Source organism: Pituophis catenifer, unplaced genomic scaffold, assembly GCF_029215685.1.
Source record: "Pituophis catenifer annectens isolate HBS135680 unplaced genomic scaffold, rPitCat1.0.hap2 SCAF_1, whole genome shotgun sequence".
Lineage (NCBI taxonomy): Eukaryota > Metazoa > Chordata > Lepidosauria > Squamata > Colubridae > Pituophis > Pituophis catenifer.
This window is the reverse complement of record NW_027256881.1, coordinates 183,302,215-183,319,225: the sequence shown is the minus strand read 5'-3', so window position 1 is coordinate 183,319,225 and position 17,011 is coordinate 183,302,215. Positions and strand designations below refer to the sequence as shown.

The following is a 17,011-nucleotide window of genomic DNA, read 5'->3' as shown; positions in this document are numbered from 1 at the left end:
GATTACATAGATCAAGCCTTCTATGATAGTCAAGCGGTTGTGCCAGTGTCATGGCACATACAGATTTGGGGAAAAGCCTTAATTCTGTAAGGATTAGCTCCACCGTAGGGAGAATGTTTGTGCCAATCAAACACCTAGAGATAGACTGTAAGAGATCATGAGTGCAGCAGACTTCCAGTCCCAGGAAACAAGAACTCAACAGGTTAATCCTAAAGTAATCTTGGGAGTTAGTTTCTTCCACCATTTTTCTTCCTTTTTTTTTTTTTTAAAGTATATGTAAGCTGAGCTGCAAAGAAAGGTTGGTGGGTTTGGATTTTAGCAGGGAGGGGGGAATTTCTTTGATTCCCATCAGAGTTCCTATATGTTACAAAACCAGATACGCTTTCATTCCAATTTACTTTTTGATCATTCCACTGACTTTTTCTCTAGACATTCCTGCATTTGTGCAAGTGTTGTCTACTTTGAAGGTATGTCAGTGATGGTGGCTTTTGTGGGCGGGGTTTTGAATACTAACAGCAGTGTTTTGATTAGCTGGTGGCTCCAGGAGAACTGGTTCCTACTCCCTTACCAACTGCATACCCACTGGGATCTCAGAACAACTGTGAAGACTGTAAGGTTGGGTCTTCTTTGGTCTCGCTCTCTTTACTAGAGAGAGTAGCTCAACTCCAGCTAAAAATGCTTGGCTGCAAGCTAGAGGAGATGCTGCTGACTTCCCCTTAGGTATCTATCAGTGGGACTTCCTTCTCCTAAGATTTGCGCCTTTGGATTCTTGATTTATTAGTGTCTGCCAGATTGCTGAGGGAGATTTTTTTTTTATTTTTATTTTTATTTTTGACAAAAAAAAAAAAAGTCAGGCATACAAAATTTTTTTCAAAGTCTATTTTTGTAATTATGAATAAAGCTTTCTCTACTTCAGGTAGTACTTTTTCCTTTTGCGTTCTGCTGGCATGTTCTATAATGTAATGTCAATCTGGGGAAAATAATTAGACCCAAGTAATAATTTTTTTTTTCTACAAAACACCAGCCCTGTGGTGGAATGTTAGGATTTTAGTGAGCCTTCGGGAGACGATCCTCCCTCATTCACTTGTGTGCCTGTTACACTTTGTGAAGAGCCGTAGAGCAGCCCTTTCCCCTGTTTTCCTTGGCTGCTGAATTCCCCCAATTTTTTGAAATACAATTAAGTGATCACATTTGGGACAATTGGGATTCCACTACATTTCTACGTGGATTCATCATTCCCTTCCACTTGGAGTCCAGTCTCATTTAAATGTGTACTTGTTAGAGGGCATAAATGTTACTTGTATCTTAAAATGCTGTCACTGTGTGACATCCCATATTGATCACACTGCACTGAATCAGCTGTGATATGATGATTGCTTAGAAAATGCTGTAGCATCCTAGGATGCAGTGTGACTTCTTTCCTTACGGTTAAAACAATGTGATTATGGTCCTGAAATATATTTGAGGTACAGCTTTTGGAAGGGGGTGGGGTGTTGTTTTGATTTGTTACAACAAAATCCATTTTTAAAATATATATAAATATAAATATATATATATATATAAAGCTGGAAATGATGAAATGCTGTTTTTTGTCCATTGTCAACAGTGTTGTGTTTATGTCTGTTCCTTATTCACAAGGAACATAAGAAAATAAAATTATTGAATAAACAATTATGCAGACTTGCTTTTTACCCCAAGAACGTTTTATTATTATTTCATTCAATTTATTCTAATTTTTTTTTACAACTTAAAAGATGCAAATAAAGTGTATTTAAAAATTTTGAAACATTTGAATTTCTTTAGAAAAAAAAAAAGATACAAAAAAGATACTGAATGTGGCAGGCTGGGATAATTAGCCTCTCTTTTCCCAGCGGCTTGCCTTAGGTTAGGAGTTGAGCTGGCATAACAGGGCCACCCCTCGTCCAATCCAGTGTTCCTCTGGCCTGTCTGAAGGCAAAATCATTGCAATCACAAAATTGGTAGAATGGCCCGTAGTGGACAAAGTTCCTCGTCTTTCACTTGTCTTGTACACCGGAGCCAAATAACTGGGTCTGTTGGGAATGTCTGACCTTCGGCAAGGCTTAAGCCACATCTGTAGCAAGTAGAAGGAGACCATTAAGATGCCAGGGGATTACAAGGTACTGCCCTTTATCTGGGCGAGAACAGACCAAATCAAGCCAATCAGCATAGTGGCACAATCAAATGCAATTATAGCACAATTTAAGAAGTGGGTTATATAGTCACATATGATACTTGAGTTGCTTACACACAGGTAATGTGCATGTTTGAATCCCCTTCATGGAACTATCAAGCCCATGAAGGCCTTGGGTTGTTTGCTTCAACCCAAGTCAATTGATACAGGTAGTCCTCAATTTACAGCAGTTCATTTAGTGACCGTTCAAAGGCACTGGAAAAAAGGGACTTATGACCATTTTTCACACTTATGACCTTTGCAGCTTCCCCATGGTCACTTGATTTACATTCAGATGCTCGATAACTCACATTTATGACGGTTGCAGTGTCCCGGAGTCATGTGATCCCGTTTTGCAACTTTTTGACAAGCAAAGTCAATGGGGAAACCAGGTTCACTTAAAAATCGTGTTACTAATTTTAGAACTGTAGTGATTCACTTAACACGTGGCGAGAAAAGTCGTAAAATGGAGCAAACTCACTTAACAAATTTCTCACTTAACAACATACATTTTAGGCTCAATTGAGGTAAATTGAGGACTACCTGATTACTAGAAAAAAATCGTATTTAGCAGGAAGATACTAACCACTGGCATATTATCATAAAGGATTTTGGGGTAAGATTCCCCTAATTTCTTCGTCTTCCGGTTCCAACGAGCTCCATCCAAGAATAATCCATGAACATAGACTCCTGTTTTTTTATTTGAAAAAGAAAAGGATATGTTGATATAAAATGATTTGTGGAATTTTGTTTTGTAACTGAACTTTACATTGGATTATGAGTTTTTGATCGTTCCCATTAGGGAAGCCCATATCTAGAAATGGATTCTGTACGACTTGCAAAGACAAAGCTCAGGCAATGATTATTTCTGTATACGGAAATAAACAGATAGGAGATGGGTTGCAGCTTTGCCCTGGCTTGAAAAGTATGACTTACGTGCGGTTTCCTATTCAGAAGCAAGTTTTCTGTATCAAACATGTGGCCATAACAAACAATTAGACCTCTTAATCTTTGTGATAATCTCATGGAATTTACTATGACCAATTTCCCTGACCTGAATTTGTAATTCAATTAAACTAGTAATGGAACATAAAGAAAATATGCAGATCAAGTGGACAAAGGGTAGGAGGGATATGATAACGCACGTCTCTGCTTAGCATATGAACTTTCATATAGCCTCAACCTAACTTCATAATGATTTTAAGAAACTTAGATTCCATTTCCTCAATTTTCCACCCCAAATGTTTGAGAGTTGAAGGGTAGAGTACAAAAGTGCTAATTAAAATAAAGTTCTCCCAATTATAGAGTTGTCAATCTGATTGTAGATTCACCATCTTCGGGGCCATGTTTGTATTCCTTGTCTTCCAGAACTTCGTAATCAAACCCTAGGAGATCAATTGGAATGGTGTATTTCCGGGCAAAATTCTGTTGGGCACCAGTTAAGAAGGCTTGTGTGAAGAAAAATCCAGACAGCCAGAACATAGGGGGAGTGCCAGTTTCAAACCAGGTCTGCAATGACAGGACGAGGAGGAAATTTAGTTTAATATTAACAAATGAATTCACTAGGTTGTATCAAGATGTATTGATGGAATGCAACCTGCTCACTGGATTCCCCCTCCCCCAGCAATGGGCAAGCCTTACTAAATGTGCCATGAGTGGCAAAGGAAAATCAGATTTTTGCACGTTTTGTGGGGAGATTGCCTCATGTTTGTGCAAGGCTCTTTTAGGATGACAGTGGACCCCATGGTGTGTCAGATCCTGGGTTCTGTCAATCCCAACTAACGTGACCAGGGACTGACTACCATATAATATTAGAATACCACATTTGCTACCTCAACTCTAGATGGTAGCACAACAAGAACACCCTAGGCAACTAAAGATGATAAAATTGTCTTGTAGTGTTCTATAACCCCCTTCAGAATGTCCAAGAGAGTTATATTTCCTGTGCTCCTTTTTGTCGATGGCAAACCATGTTTTCTCTGTTTATGAATTCAATCTAAAATCTTATGTTAAAATGCTTTTAATCAATAGCAGGAAATTTCACCAAATTGTTACCAAGGCATCATAGCAAGATGGGTCTCCAGCACTTAATGTTTATGTACTTCGGTTTGAGGTGACTTCTGAAGTGCAGGCATTCAGTAATGGGAAAAGTCAGTATTCTGTGCTCAGCGACACAACTTGAACAGAGAGCCATTGTACTACCGTGTTTCCCCGAAAATAAGATCCTGTCTTATATTTTTTTTGAACTCTGAAATAAGGGCTTGGCCTTATTGCCATGCACTCAAAAGCCCGATTGGGCTTATTATCAGGGGATGTCTTATTTTGGGGAAAACAGGGTAGGTTATATAACATATGCCCTAATACTCAAATCATTGTAAACAGCATGCACCCAGAATCTGAAGTAGTGTTTTGGATATTAATTATACCTCTTTCATGCGATGTGCGTCTATAAGAGTATTTAAAGCCATATGCATATACAGAGAAATGGTGCAGCTTTTCCTAAAACCTCCTAAATCGGATGATGAATTGTAGATATACATATCTAAAGCACACCGAGATCAAGAAAGGTTTCAATTCCTAGAATCAAAACTTTAAGTGAAATGCTCACCTGAAGGAACTTCAATCTGGCAAGAAAATCATTTACATAGCTGCCAAGAGGTTTGAGGCTTGGATAAGACTTACTCATCCACATGCCTGGAATTTTTCCTTTCAAAATACTATTTACTACTTCTTCCAGATCTGCAGACATCACCACTAAACCCTGTTTGAGATACAAAAGAAGAAAAGTGAATTTGTCCCTCTCCATATCATATAGCTTTACCAAATATTGCCTCTGAGGAGTAGTTGAGTTTAGTAATTTAGTCTCTATGCAGTGGTCACTCAAAATCTGCCATGTTACTATAGAAGCTTGTACTCTGATATGCGGTTGCAACACATACAATGAGCCACTACTCAGTTTACATGCCTGCGTTTATTATTAGGATTGATACACTTCATATTTCTGTTACACAGTTTAGTTGTAGGATGTCGGCTATACAATAAGCAAAAGTTCTGATGAAACAGGTACAACAACTTTGAAAATTAACTACTGTATTTCACCCTCTACCACTACTTGAGCTACATAGTATGTTGCCCAGTCATTAGAGTCAGGCGGCATACAGATTTAATCAAGTGTTATTTATTGTCAATAGTTGTATTAGGTAAGTTCTATCACACAGATCATGAAAATGAATTTGTTAGTTGGTTCTTCCCAAACAGATGGCAGCCATGTAAGGATGTATTCTGTACTGTATTGGATTGTGTAATTGGATACACAACCACTCTACTGTACTTGTGTGTCCAATCACACTTGGCCAATAAAGTATTGTATTCTGTTCTGTTCCATTTCATTCCAGAAGGGGAAAAGGCTTAAAACAGAGAGTCCATGTTAAACTTTTAGCAGAGGAAAGAGTTGAAAAGAGAATTTACTAGCTCATTGCTCAGTTTGGGTCACTGACATTTGCGCAACTTTTTGGGAGACCATCTTTCTGGCTGCATAGCAGGCCACTAGCTTAGGTTGCTGTCCCCAAAATATTTCCATGGCTTTTCATCCTATTCCTTGTCTCTACTGATAGATTTCTAAAACAGCGGTGATGCATAATGCTGAGCATGTTATTATAATTGAGAACTGCACCTCCCAAGTAGCGGTGAAGGTCAGAGCTCAGGGATTATTTCAACCCTTCAGACTAAAAGAACTATTGGGCAAATCCCCAAAGACTCCAGTGAAACTAATGGGAGCTGACAGCTACTCTTTCCAGCCTATTCAAACTAAATACGCTTTCTCGTCAGCTTATTTTACCTTGATTGCTTTCTGAATGTTGATGCACGAGTCTCGTATAGTTTGCAATAATTTGTTAAATCGGCCCATCTCTTGGACCAGCACAGTGTTCATGCTCTGGGTGTAGGTTGTTGGGTATCTCCTCATTGCTATTTCAATGTTAAAGTCAGAGGGAAGTTTACTTTGGATGTCAGTTGCCACCTCGCGAACAATTTCATCAGATGACTTGGCACCAGCACCTGTTGCACGAGACTATTTACAAAACAGAGAGAAAAAGAGCGGTGAAATGCTGCAAAGCCTACCAGATATTTCAGTTCAGCAGGAAGAACTTTTACTGGGGATCTAAACTTGGACAGAAAATGGCCTGTTGATGTCCTTTAATTCAGATGCAAAAATTGTGTTTCTTGCATTAGAAACTCTGGGCTTGGAGACATTTTGTGCTTTTTTTAATACTCTGGGCATCTTGGACAACAGAAGATTTAATGTAGCTGACTAGTATTATAAAGTAACATATCTCAAGGGCAGCAAAGTAGATTGCCCTTCTGATTATCCTCACTTGAAACAGCTTTCGTATTAGAGTACTTGTCAGGGTTCCAAGTAACACCCCCAACGAAAGAAGACTCCGAGGCTAGAAATTCCTCAAAGTTCCATTTTATTAGAGATGTCATATTGGCACATCTGGGGAAACCCGAATCTGAAAGCTTCCAGGTTTTCCCCACCCAAAAGAAAGTCCAAGTCCCTTCCCCTGCACCCAAATGTCCATCACATGGTCCAATCATTGCACCGTCCCAACTGAAGATGCTTCCCAGTCACGCCACTCCAGATGCAGGGCCGAATGTCCTTGACTCTCAGAGAAAGGAATGTTATTATGGCTAAATATCTCCACCGCTTCTATGCAATCCCCCTCCTAGTTTCCCACAGCACTAAGTGTGGCAGCCCTGAAGATCCAAAGAAAAAGATGGCTTCCCGGGCTGACAGGACTATTGAAATCAGCAGAAGTGAAGTGTTAATCTGCTCCCAGCCCATTGCTTCCAATCTGACCAACTATGAAGTAGCCAGCTGAATGATCCTACTAAGTATGGACCCTAAGATAGTGAGGCTTTTAGAGTACACATATATTTGTTTTCCTCGCTATAATCCATTGGTAAGCAATCGGGAGATTTTTAAGAATACTCAAATCTGCATTTGCCACATACATTTCTAATTGCATTGAGATCCAGGCCTTTCTCACATATAGTCTAGATCAGATATGTCAGCGTCCCCTGCCACCCCGGTCCCGGCCACGCCCACTCAGTCGGCCACAATGACCAGGCCACGCCCACCCCAGCCCCCACAAGGGCAAACAAACTCCTGATGCGGCCAATGATGGGAACAAGTTTGACACCCCTGGTCTAGATGGTGGACCTGTTCCTCTTGCTTCATAATCAAGCACTTGTGCAATTTCGAAACTTTTAATCATTAGGCATCCTGTGTGGCTTGAAGATATGTGTGTGCCTTTCAAGTCCCTGTTGTTGTGACTTAGTTCTCAGTATGCCCATGTTTCCCTACGGAATGGAAATATTTTCATCCTTGGGGAAAATAAAATTGTATGTTAGATCTCCTGAACCTTATATTATGATATGTTTGAGAAATAGAAGTAAAAATAGGAAAGCATTAGAGGCTTGCAGGCCAGGATGACTTCCTAAAGTACTGCAGACATCTTTGTACATACTCATTATTACTGGTGGAATTCCCAGAAGAAAGTCGATACTGTATTTTGGACTTTACTGGAGATACTTAAAAGCTTTACAGTGCTCAGGCAATTCAACATTCCTTTTGAACTGTCCACAGTTTATCTTTCTGCACGCAATTTGGAAACTGCTCTTGTAAAAACCTAATTGTAGTATTTCACAGTCTAATATGCCAGACAATTCACAAAGATTACAGGCCCACCACAGGGAAGAAAAAGCTGATTTTCTGCATTTCAAACACTATCCCCCAAAGTGCATAAAACCATTGATTGTAATAGTGGTAGCTAGGTTCTTAGTTGTTGAACTGAAAAGGGACACACCTGTGTGAGAAGAATATTATCAAACAGCAACTGGGTTTCAGCTTGATCCTTGGTGATATCGGCATTGGAGTTCATCCCAAATATCTCTGGGGCAGGATTCAGAGGAAGAGTCTTAGTGTATTCAATGTAACTTTGATACTGAAAATGATTAAGAACAGTGATTTATTAGTAAATTGATCCTGAATTACATGGAACTATAGGTCTGCCTAAAGCCAGTTTGCTGTAGTAGTTAAGGAGACAACTAGAAATCAACAGATGTACATTTTAGTCCCGTCTTAAAGCATAAAAGCCCATTGGGTGACTTGGATCAGTCTCTCTCTCCCTCTCCCTCTCTCTCTCTCCCTCTCTCTCCCCCCCTCACACACAGAATTGTTGTAGGGAAAATAGAGGAGGAAGGAATATTAGCAATGTTGGCTGCCTTGAGTTGTTTATTAAAAAATAAGGTGGCATGAAATATCTTTTAAAAAATCTAATCAAATGGATTTCCAGCCTGATTTCATTGACCATAAATCTCTTGCTATGAAAGGAGATTACAGATTCACTGAAGACTTCTCAGAAGAACCTGATAATATTGAAGGTTTTTAAAAAAGGTAAAGGAATCCTTGCGAATTTTACTCTGCTAGTCGTCGTTGACTATCATCTCAACCTTCGCAGCGAAGGTTGTCGAGAGTGTGGTGGCAAGGCAACTTCCTCGATTCCTGGATGAAGCTGTCTATCTAGATCCATGCCAGTCAGGCTTCAGGGCGGGTTACAGCACGGAAACGGCATTGATCGCATTGGTTGATGATCTCTGGAGGGCTCGGGACAGGGGTTGCTCCTCTGTTCTGGTCCTCCTAGACCTCTCAGCGACTTTTGATACCATCGATCATGGTATCATGCTGTGTCGGCTAGAGGGGTTGGGAGTGGGGGGCACCGTTTTATGGTGGTTCTCCTCCTTCCTCTCTGACCGTACGCAGTCTGTATTGATGGGAGGGCAGAAGTCGACCTCGAGGTTCCTCACTAACGGGGTGCCGCAGGGATCGGTTCTCTCGCCCCTCCTGTTTAACACTTATGTGAAGCCGCTGGGCGAGATCATCCATGGCTTTGGGATGAAGTGTCAACTGTATGCCGATGACACGCAGTTGTACATTTCAACTCAGGCCACCCCAATGATGCCCTTGACGTGATGTCCCGTTGCCTGAAGGCCGTGCGGATCTGGATGGGGAGGAACAGGCTCAGACTCAACCCCTCCAAGACTGAGTGGCTGTGGTTTCCGGCGTCCCGATATATCCAGCTCACACCATCGCTGACTATTGGGGATGAGATCTTACCCCCCTCAGAGAGGGCTCGCAACTTGGGCGTCCTCCTGGACTCACGGCTGTCTTTGGATGATCATATGACGGCCGTGGCCAGGGGGGCTTTTTATCAGGTTCGCCTGATTTCCCAGTTGCACCCCTTTCTGGATCAGGATGCCTTGCGCACAGTCACTCACGCCCTCGTCACTTCCCGTCTCGACTTTTGTAACGCTCTCTACATGGGGCTCCCCTTGAGGAGCACCCGGAGGCTCCAAGTGGTCCAGAATGCGGCCGCGCGAGTAATAATGGGGGCAACCCGTCGTTCCCATGTAACACCCCTCTTGCGCGAGCTGCACTGGCTCCCGGTGGTCTTCCGGGTGCGCTTCAAGGTGTTGGTTAACATCTTTAAAGCGCTCCATGGCTTAGGACCTGGCTATCTACAAGACTGCATTCTGCCACCGATTGCCTCCCACCGACTGGTATGCTCACACAGAGAGGGCCTCCTCAGGGAGCCATCAGCCAAACAATGTAGACTGGCGATCCTCAGGGAGAGAGCCTTCTCTGTGGGGGCCCCTGCCCTCTGGAATGAATTACCCCCAGACATACGAAGGATCCCCAACCTCCGCGCCTTCCGTCGTGCAGTGAAGACCCTGTTATTCCAGCAAGCCGCTCTGATGGGATAAATGATTTTAATTTGGTTTTAATTGGGTTTTAAAAATTGGTTTTAAACTGAGAGTTTTAAATTCAGCCTATGATTTAATTATTTTAATCTGCTTTTAAATTCTATTTTTGTACATTGTTTTTATTATGGCTGTTCACCGCCCTGAGTCCTTCGGGAGAAGGGCGGTATATAAATTAAATAAAATAAATAAAATAAATAAATAAATCTCCGTTTCAAGGCCATTGAGCCACTGCTCTCTAAAGACATTTCCGCTGTCAGGTGGCCAGCATAATGTCACAGAGCAGTTACCTTCCCGCCAACGTGGTACCTATTTATCTACTCATTTTTGCATGCTTTCAAACTGCTAGGTTGGCAGGAGCTGGGGTGAGGACGGGAGCTCAACCCAACTCAACCCATCACGTGGCACTCAGGTCTTGAACCTGGGCTGCCAAGTGATGGGGTGGCAGCCCAGGTTCTTAATAGGACAAGCCCAGCATATTAACGGCTGAGCCACCACATTGTCCCCTCCCGCCATAAGTGAGTAAAGCTTTTATTTCAATTGGGCAAATGTGTCTGTTAAGGCACATTTGATGCACTCTAGACCAGGGGTGAAATGTAAAATGTAAAATCTGTTACTACCGGTTCTATGGCATGGCTTGGGGGGGGGAGGGTAATGTGACTGGGTGGGCGTGGCCAACTTTTTTTAAAAAAAAACTTTTCAAAGCATTTTTTTCTAAAATGGCACCTGCCGCCATCACTACCGGATAGGGCAATCCGGTCCGAACCGGGATCATTTCACCCCTGCTCTAGAACAAGATACATTACACACATACACCCCTTGGTATCATAGTCAAGAGCCATGTCACAAAAGCCAAGTGGAGCAGTGAAGAGGAAGTGTGACACACACCCAGCATTCCTCCTGTAATACTATGCTTCCTGAAGCTGAATGATGGGAGACTAGAATTTATTGTCAATTTAATGTAGAGATATGGGTCAACCTGAATGGCTTTAAAAAGGAATTACATCCATTTGTGGAGAAGCCTCTCATGAGTTGGAGTTCTGATGGCTATATATTCCTTCCACTGGAGGCAATTTTGTTTTTAATACTAGAGAGACCTGAGCAGGCACAGGAAGAGACTCTTTACAGATCTTTTTTTTTTTTTTACAGTTGCCTCTTTGCCTGAATCACCACTGCTTTTCTGCTAAGAGGGAATTTGAGAACCTCTGATGGATGAGAGTTAGATCTTCTCGGTGAAGTGACACACAACATTCCCCTGCTGCTCAGTATCATTTGACATCTTATGAAGCCCACTGGGAATTTTGAATCTTGGACATATTGAAGAATGCAGGGATATTACAGAGGTTTTTAAAGTACAGGTTGACAGCTACACCAGAGCCATCTCCTTTGACCCCAGAGAATGACCCCCCCCCCCCAAAAAATGCAGCCATTTGTAGATGCTGATCTTTTAGCATCAGCCTCTTGCCTGGATTCCCTTCCATTCAATGGGATTTGGTCAGAAAAATTTCCTGTTGTATGTTCGGGTGCTTACTTCTCCTTCAGGAGGAGCATAGTAAATGCCACTGGTATCAAATTTATAGTTAGGATCCATCACAATAATCGGATTATAGAACTTGTTTAGAATGCTGCGCAATGTACGCCGATCCCAGTCATCAGTAACTCTGCCTCCATAATTACATTCACCCGTCATGTAGCGGATAGCATCAAATGGCAACTCCTGGGGGGGAAAAAAACCAAGGGTCTCTGTGACATACCTGTCCACTCACTATGTTTTCAAATCAAATCTTTATTATAGTCAAAGACAAGCATAAGAAGAGTGGGGCAGAGCCCATTAAAAAGCATAGAAAATACAGGGTCTAAATTATTATCATCATCATCATACATACGTACATACATACCAGGGGTGGGTTCTACTTACCTTTACTACTAATTCGTAATGGGGCCGCGTGCGTGCGATCACTTCGCTCACGCAGAAATGTTTTAATGACGCCAGGGTCAGTGGGCGGAGCCTCCCACTGGTTTTACTACTGGTTCTATAGAACCGGTGTGAACCGGGGGCAAACCACCACTGATACACACACACACACACACACACACACATACACACACACACGGTATATACTGTGTTTTTCGGACTATAAGAAACACTTTTTTGTCTCCCAAAAGGGAGTGAAAATGTCTGTGTCTCTTATAGACCGAATATTGCCAAAGCCCCGCATACCCACCAGCCATTTTTTGGCTCCTCACACCCCATTTTTGGGCCTCTTTTTTGGGGGGGGGCTTTTCCAGGCCTTTTTTTTTGGCCCATTTTTTCAGAAAAAAGGGGCTGGAAAAAGCCTCAAAAACAGGCTGAAAAAAGCCTCAAAAATGGGCTGAAAAAAGGGCCAAAAATGGGGTGTGCATTAGATGGGGAGGAGAAGTGTTTTGGAAATAGGATTTAGTAATGTTGAGAAAAGACCTTTCCCAAGATTCTGAACTCCATCTGCTTAAAATATATATTTTTAACAAAATTATATTGGTCTTTAGCATCCCTTTTATTATATTGGTCTTTAGCATCCCCTACGTTAAACATACATGCTTTGTGGCTTCCCAAAGATCCTGAAAATAAATCATAACCCCTGCCAACAGCATCAGAGAGAAATCCCCCCCATTTTCCCAGTGAAGAAAGTTTATTTATGTGGTTATTTTTGAATGAACAAACAAGCAGTTCCTGCAGACAGATCTTTCAGCAACAGAGAGAACAAAACTGACATTGTTTTCGAATCATTCAGTACCTCATACTGATTTATGAACATATTCAACTGCTGCACGCTGATCCGCAGGTCGGTTTCATTAAACTCGTAGGGAATGTTCCAACCCAACGGCCCAAATTTTCGTCTCTCTTGGACCAGGGCATGAAAGAAACAGAGGCCGTACAGGAGCTTCTTGAATTCAGCCTTTGGAAAGGGAGAAAAAGGAAAGATTTATCTAAGCCCTTCTTCTGCCTAGTGATTCTCAGTTGTGCTACTGTGGTTAATTCAGTTTATTCGGTTATTTTCTTTCTTATTAAGCTACCTGCTTCCCCCAAGGAGTTCACTTCAGTTCATATCAACCTTCTTTCTAGATCCATTTTCTAGCGCTGAGGCAATTTGGAACTGCTGAACTTCAACTGGAGAGCTACATCATGTGCTCCAAGGCAATCTTTGAAGCTCAAGCTAAACACACCTGTATTTCTAACCTAAAGGTACCCACAGCCCCTTCTCTGCAGCCCTGGAAAACCCTCTGAACACACCTGCTGAAAACTGGGGGCATGGAGCAAGCCCTAATATAAGCTAAGCGTGCCCTAGAAAATATTAAGTTTAAGACATCTAAATAGAGCCATGGTAGAGAAGTGGTTAGAATGCAGTACTGCAGGCTACTTCTGCTGACTGCCGACTGCCAGCAGTTTGGCAGTTCAATTCTGACTGGTTCAAGATTGACTCAGCCTTCCATTCTTCTGAGGTTGGTAAAATGAGGATCCAGATTGTTGAGGGCAATATTCTGACTCTGTAAACCGCTTACATGGGGCTATAAAAGCACTGTGAAGCAGTATATAAGTCTAAGTGCTATTGCTATTGCAAATTAAAACTTTGATCCTTCAGCGGCAAATTCAGGAGAAATTTAAAAAGAAAAAAAAATGTCTCATTTCATCTATTTGCATTATCACCCGATCCAAAGACTACGCATGACCCCAGATCTTGCCCATGGTTGTCTTATATGGGCAGTGGGAAAGGGAGGAATAGCAAGCAATACCCGTTGGTTCATTGTGCCATTGTTACTCCCCTTGTGGCAAGTCAAGCATCCTGCCACACCTCACCTTTGTTACTTTTAAGAAAGCTTAATTCAAACAATACAGGTAGTCTTCAATTTAGGACCACAATTGAGCCCAAATTTTTGGAGTTTGGCCCCATTTTACGTCTTTTCTTGCCGCATTTGTTAAGTGAATCACTGCAGTTGTTAAATTAGTAACATGGTGGCTAAGTGAATCTCGCTTCCCCACTGACTTTGCTTGTCAGAAGGTTGCAAAAAGGGATCACATGACTCTGGGACACTGAAACCACCATAAATAGGGGTGAGGTGCCAAGTGTCTCAATTTTGGTCATGTGATCAAAGGGATGTTGCAACGGTCACAAGTGTGAAAAATGGTCATATTTTCAGTGCCGTTTTAACATTAACGGTCACTAAACACACTGTTGTAAGATGAGGACTACCTGTACAGGGGGTGGGCAATTATGGCCCCTTTACGACTTGTGGACTTCATTTCCCAGAATTCCTGAGCCAACCATGCTGGCACAGGAATTCTGGGAAATGAAGTCCACAAGTCGTAAAGGGGCCATATTTGCCCACCCCTGTTCTAGCATCATCTTTATTTCTAAAAGCAGAGGAAGTATATTCCACTCTTATTCTATATGACTCAGAACCTCCTCCTTCTGCCATGTATAATGTTGTATACAACATATAAAACCAGTGGTGGGATTCAGCCAGTTCGCACCACTTCGAGAGAACCGGTTGTTAACTTTCTGAGCAGTTTGGCGAACTGGTTGTTGGAAGAAATCATTAGGGCAGAGAACCGGTTGTTAAATTATGTGAATCCCACCACTGGATACAATCTTTTCCAAAATATATAGTACATGGGCACTATAGTTTTGAAAAGTTTCAAAGAAAGCAAAACAACTTGACAGAAGGACAATCGGGAGGATCAGACAACTAGAAAGGTTGTTGTGTGACCAAAGACCATGGGAAGTGGATTTCCTGTTAGAAAAAAAGAAATCAATGGAAATGCGATGACATTTTTTTCCCCAGTACCTGCAGTGTTGCCACACAACCTGTTCTCTAGCATTCCAGCATGTAAGAGTGATAAAAAAGGGGGTTTGAGATGGGCAGATTTTAGCCAAAGGGCAGAACAAACTTCCTAACTGGAATAAAAGTTGGACAATGCAGCTAATAATCCAGAAATATGATGGGATCCCCTTTGTTGGATAGGTTCAAGCAGAGGCCAGAAAGCCATATATCAGGGAAGATTTATAAATAAATAAATAAATAAATAAATAAATAATTTTATTTCTATACCGCCCTTCTCCCGAAGGACTCAGGGCGGTGTACAGCCAATTTAAAAACACAACACACAACAATAATTAAAAATTAAAATAATTACATAGATTTGGCCGATTTAAAACCCCAAACATTTAAAATACCCCAATTAAAATTATTAAGTTGATAGCCCTGCCTGGCGGAATAACAGGGTCTTCAGTGCGCAACGAAACACTCGGAGGTCGGAGATCTTGCGTATTTCCGGGGGCAGTTCATTCCACAGGGCTGGGGCTCCCACAGAAAAGGCCCTCCCCCTGGGTGTCGCCAGCCGACATAACTTGGCTGATGGCACCCTGAGGAGACCCTCTCTGTGGGAGCGGACTGGTCGGTGGGAGGCTATTGGTGGCAGAAGACGGTCTCGAAGGTACCCGGGTCCTATGCCATGGAGCGCTTTAAAGGTGGTAACCAACACCTTGAATCGCACCCGGAAGACCACTGGGAGCCAGTGCAGCTCGCGCAGGAGGGGTGTCACGCGGGCACAACGAGTTGCGCCCATAACCACCCGCGCGGCCGCATTCTGGACCAGTTGGAGCCTCCGAGTGCTCTTCAAGGGGAGCCCCATGTAGAGAGCATTACAATAGTCCAGCCGGGAGGTGACAAGGGCATGAGTGACCGTGCGCAAGGCGTCCCGGTTCAGAAAGGGCCGCAACTGGCGGATCAGGCGAACCTGATAAAAGGCCCCCCTGGCCACGGCCGTCATATGCTCTTCTAAAGACAGCCGTGCATCCAGGAGGACACCCAGATTGCGAGCCCTCTCTGTGGGGGGCAAAGATTCACCCCCAATAGTCAGCGATGGCACCTGCTGACTATATCGGGACGCCGGCAGCCACAGCCACTCGGTCTTGGACGGGTTGAGTCTGAGCCTGTTCCTCCCCATCCAGACCCGCACAGGATATCCTGGATTCTCTCCCTGAACAGGAACCGGAACTGGATGTTTCTTCCAAATCTTTAATTTCCTGAATGCCATTGGGGCAGAGGGTCTGCTTAGTGCTTTGTTGGAAGCGTCCCATTTGCCCATAAAAAAGATAAATGTACTCTGATAAATGTGAGGCTAGGAAAGGTAATGGGCACTTACGAATGGATGCTTGGTGAATGCCATACCCATCGTGTTACCAATTAGCGCACGGCAATGTCCCCGTGGCAGCTGTTCTGTGAGGATATACATGACTTGTTCTCAAAAGCCAATGTGTCCACCAGCCCCAAATTCCCTGTTAAGAGCGACAGTTCATGCAAGTGAAAAAGCTAAGCTAATCCCATGCCCACCTTGTGTGAATGTGTGTGTGTGTGTGTGTGTGTGTGTGTGTGTGTGTGTGTGTGTGTCTGCATCCTCTCCAGATGCTTTCCTCTCAATCAGGCAACTGCAGATGGGGCCAACTCCAAAACGAAACTGAATTTAAATACAATTAATGTTCTCTTAATTAAATAATACGGATCTGCCCCTGTACTGAAGCTTTTAATGAAAAGAAGGACTAGGGGAGAGATGATAGCAATATTCCAATATCTCAGGGGCTGCCACAAGGAAGAGAGAGTCAAGCTATTCTCCAAAGCACCTGAGGGCAGGACAAGAAGCAATAGGTGGAAACTAATCAAGGAGAGAAGCAACCTAGAACTAAGGAGAAATTTCCTGACAGTTAGAACAATTAATCAGTGGAACAACTTGCCTCCAGAAGTTGTGAATGGCTCCAACATTGGAAGTTTTTAAGAAGAGGTTGGATAACCATTTGTCTAAAGTGGTGTAGGGTTTCCTGCCTAAGCAGAGGGTTGGACTAGAAGACTTCCAAGGTCCCTTCCAACTCTGTTATTCTATTTTCTCCAGCTGTTATGTTAGAAAGGCAGTGCGGAATGGTCACCCAAAGCTACTGAAGGGTATATGAAGAATCTTGGAACCTA

General features: G+C 42.7%; 1 protein-coding gene across 1 annotated transcript in view; it reads right to left on the bottom strand.

Moving 5' to 3' along the window:
• Positions 1-1,871: 1,871 nt before the first annotated feature.
• Positions 1,872-17,011, bottom strand: part of DNAH7 (dynein axonemal heavy chain 7) — a 151,579-nt gene continuing 136,439 nt past the window's right edge. Inside the window, exons 57-64 of the mRNA XM_070933286.1 lie at positions 12,787-12,948; positions 11,544-11,729; positions 8,059-8,196; positions 6,030-6,260; positions 4,800-4,952; positions 3,523-3,700; positions 2,778-2,881; positions 1,872-2,092 (exon numbers count right to left, since the gene is read on the bottom strand). Of these exons, the coding sequence (XP_070789387.1) occupies positions 1,886-2,092; positions 2,778-2,881; positions 3,523-3,700; positions 4,800-4,952; positions 6,030-6,260; positions 8,059-8,196; positions 11,544-11,729; positions 12,787-12,948 (1,359 nt within the window). The 3' untranslated portion in view covers positions 1,872-1,885. The remainder of the gene's footprint in view (positions 2,093-2,777; positions 2,882-3,522; positions 3,701-4,799; positions 4,953-6,029; positions 6,261-8,058; positions 8,197-11,543; positions 11,730-12,786; positions 12,949-17,011) is intronic.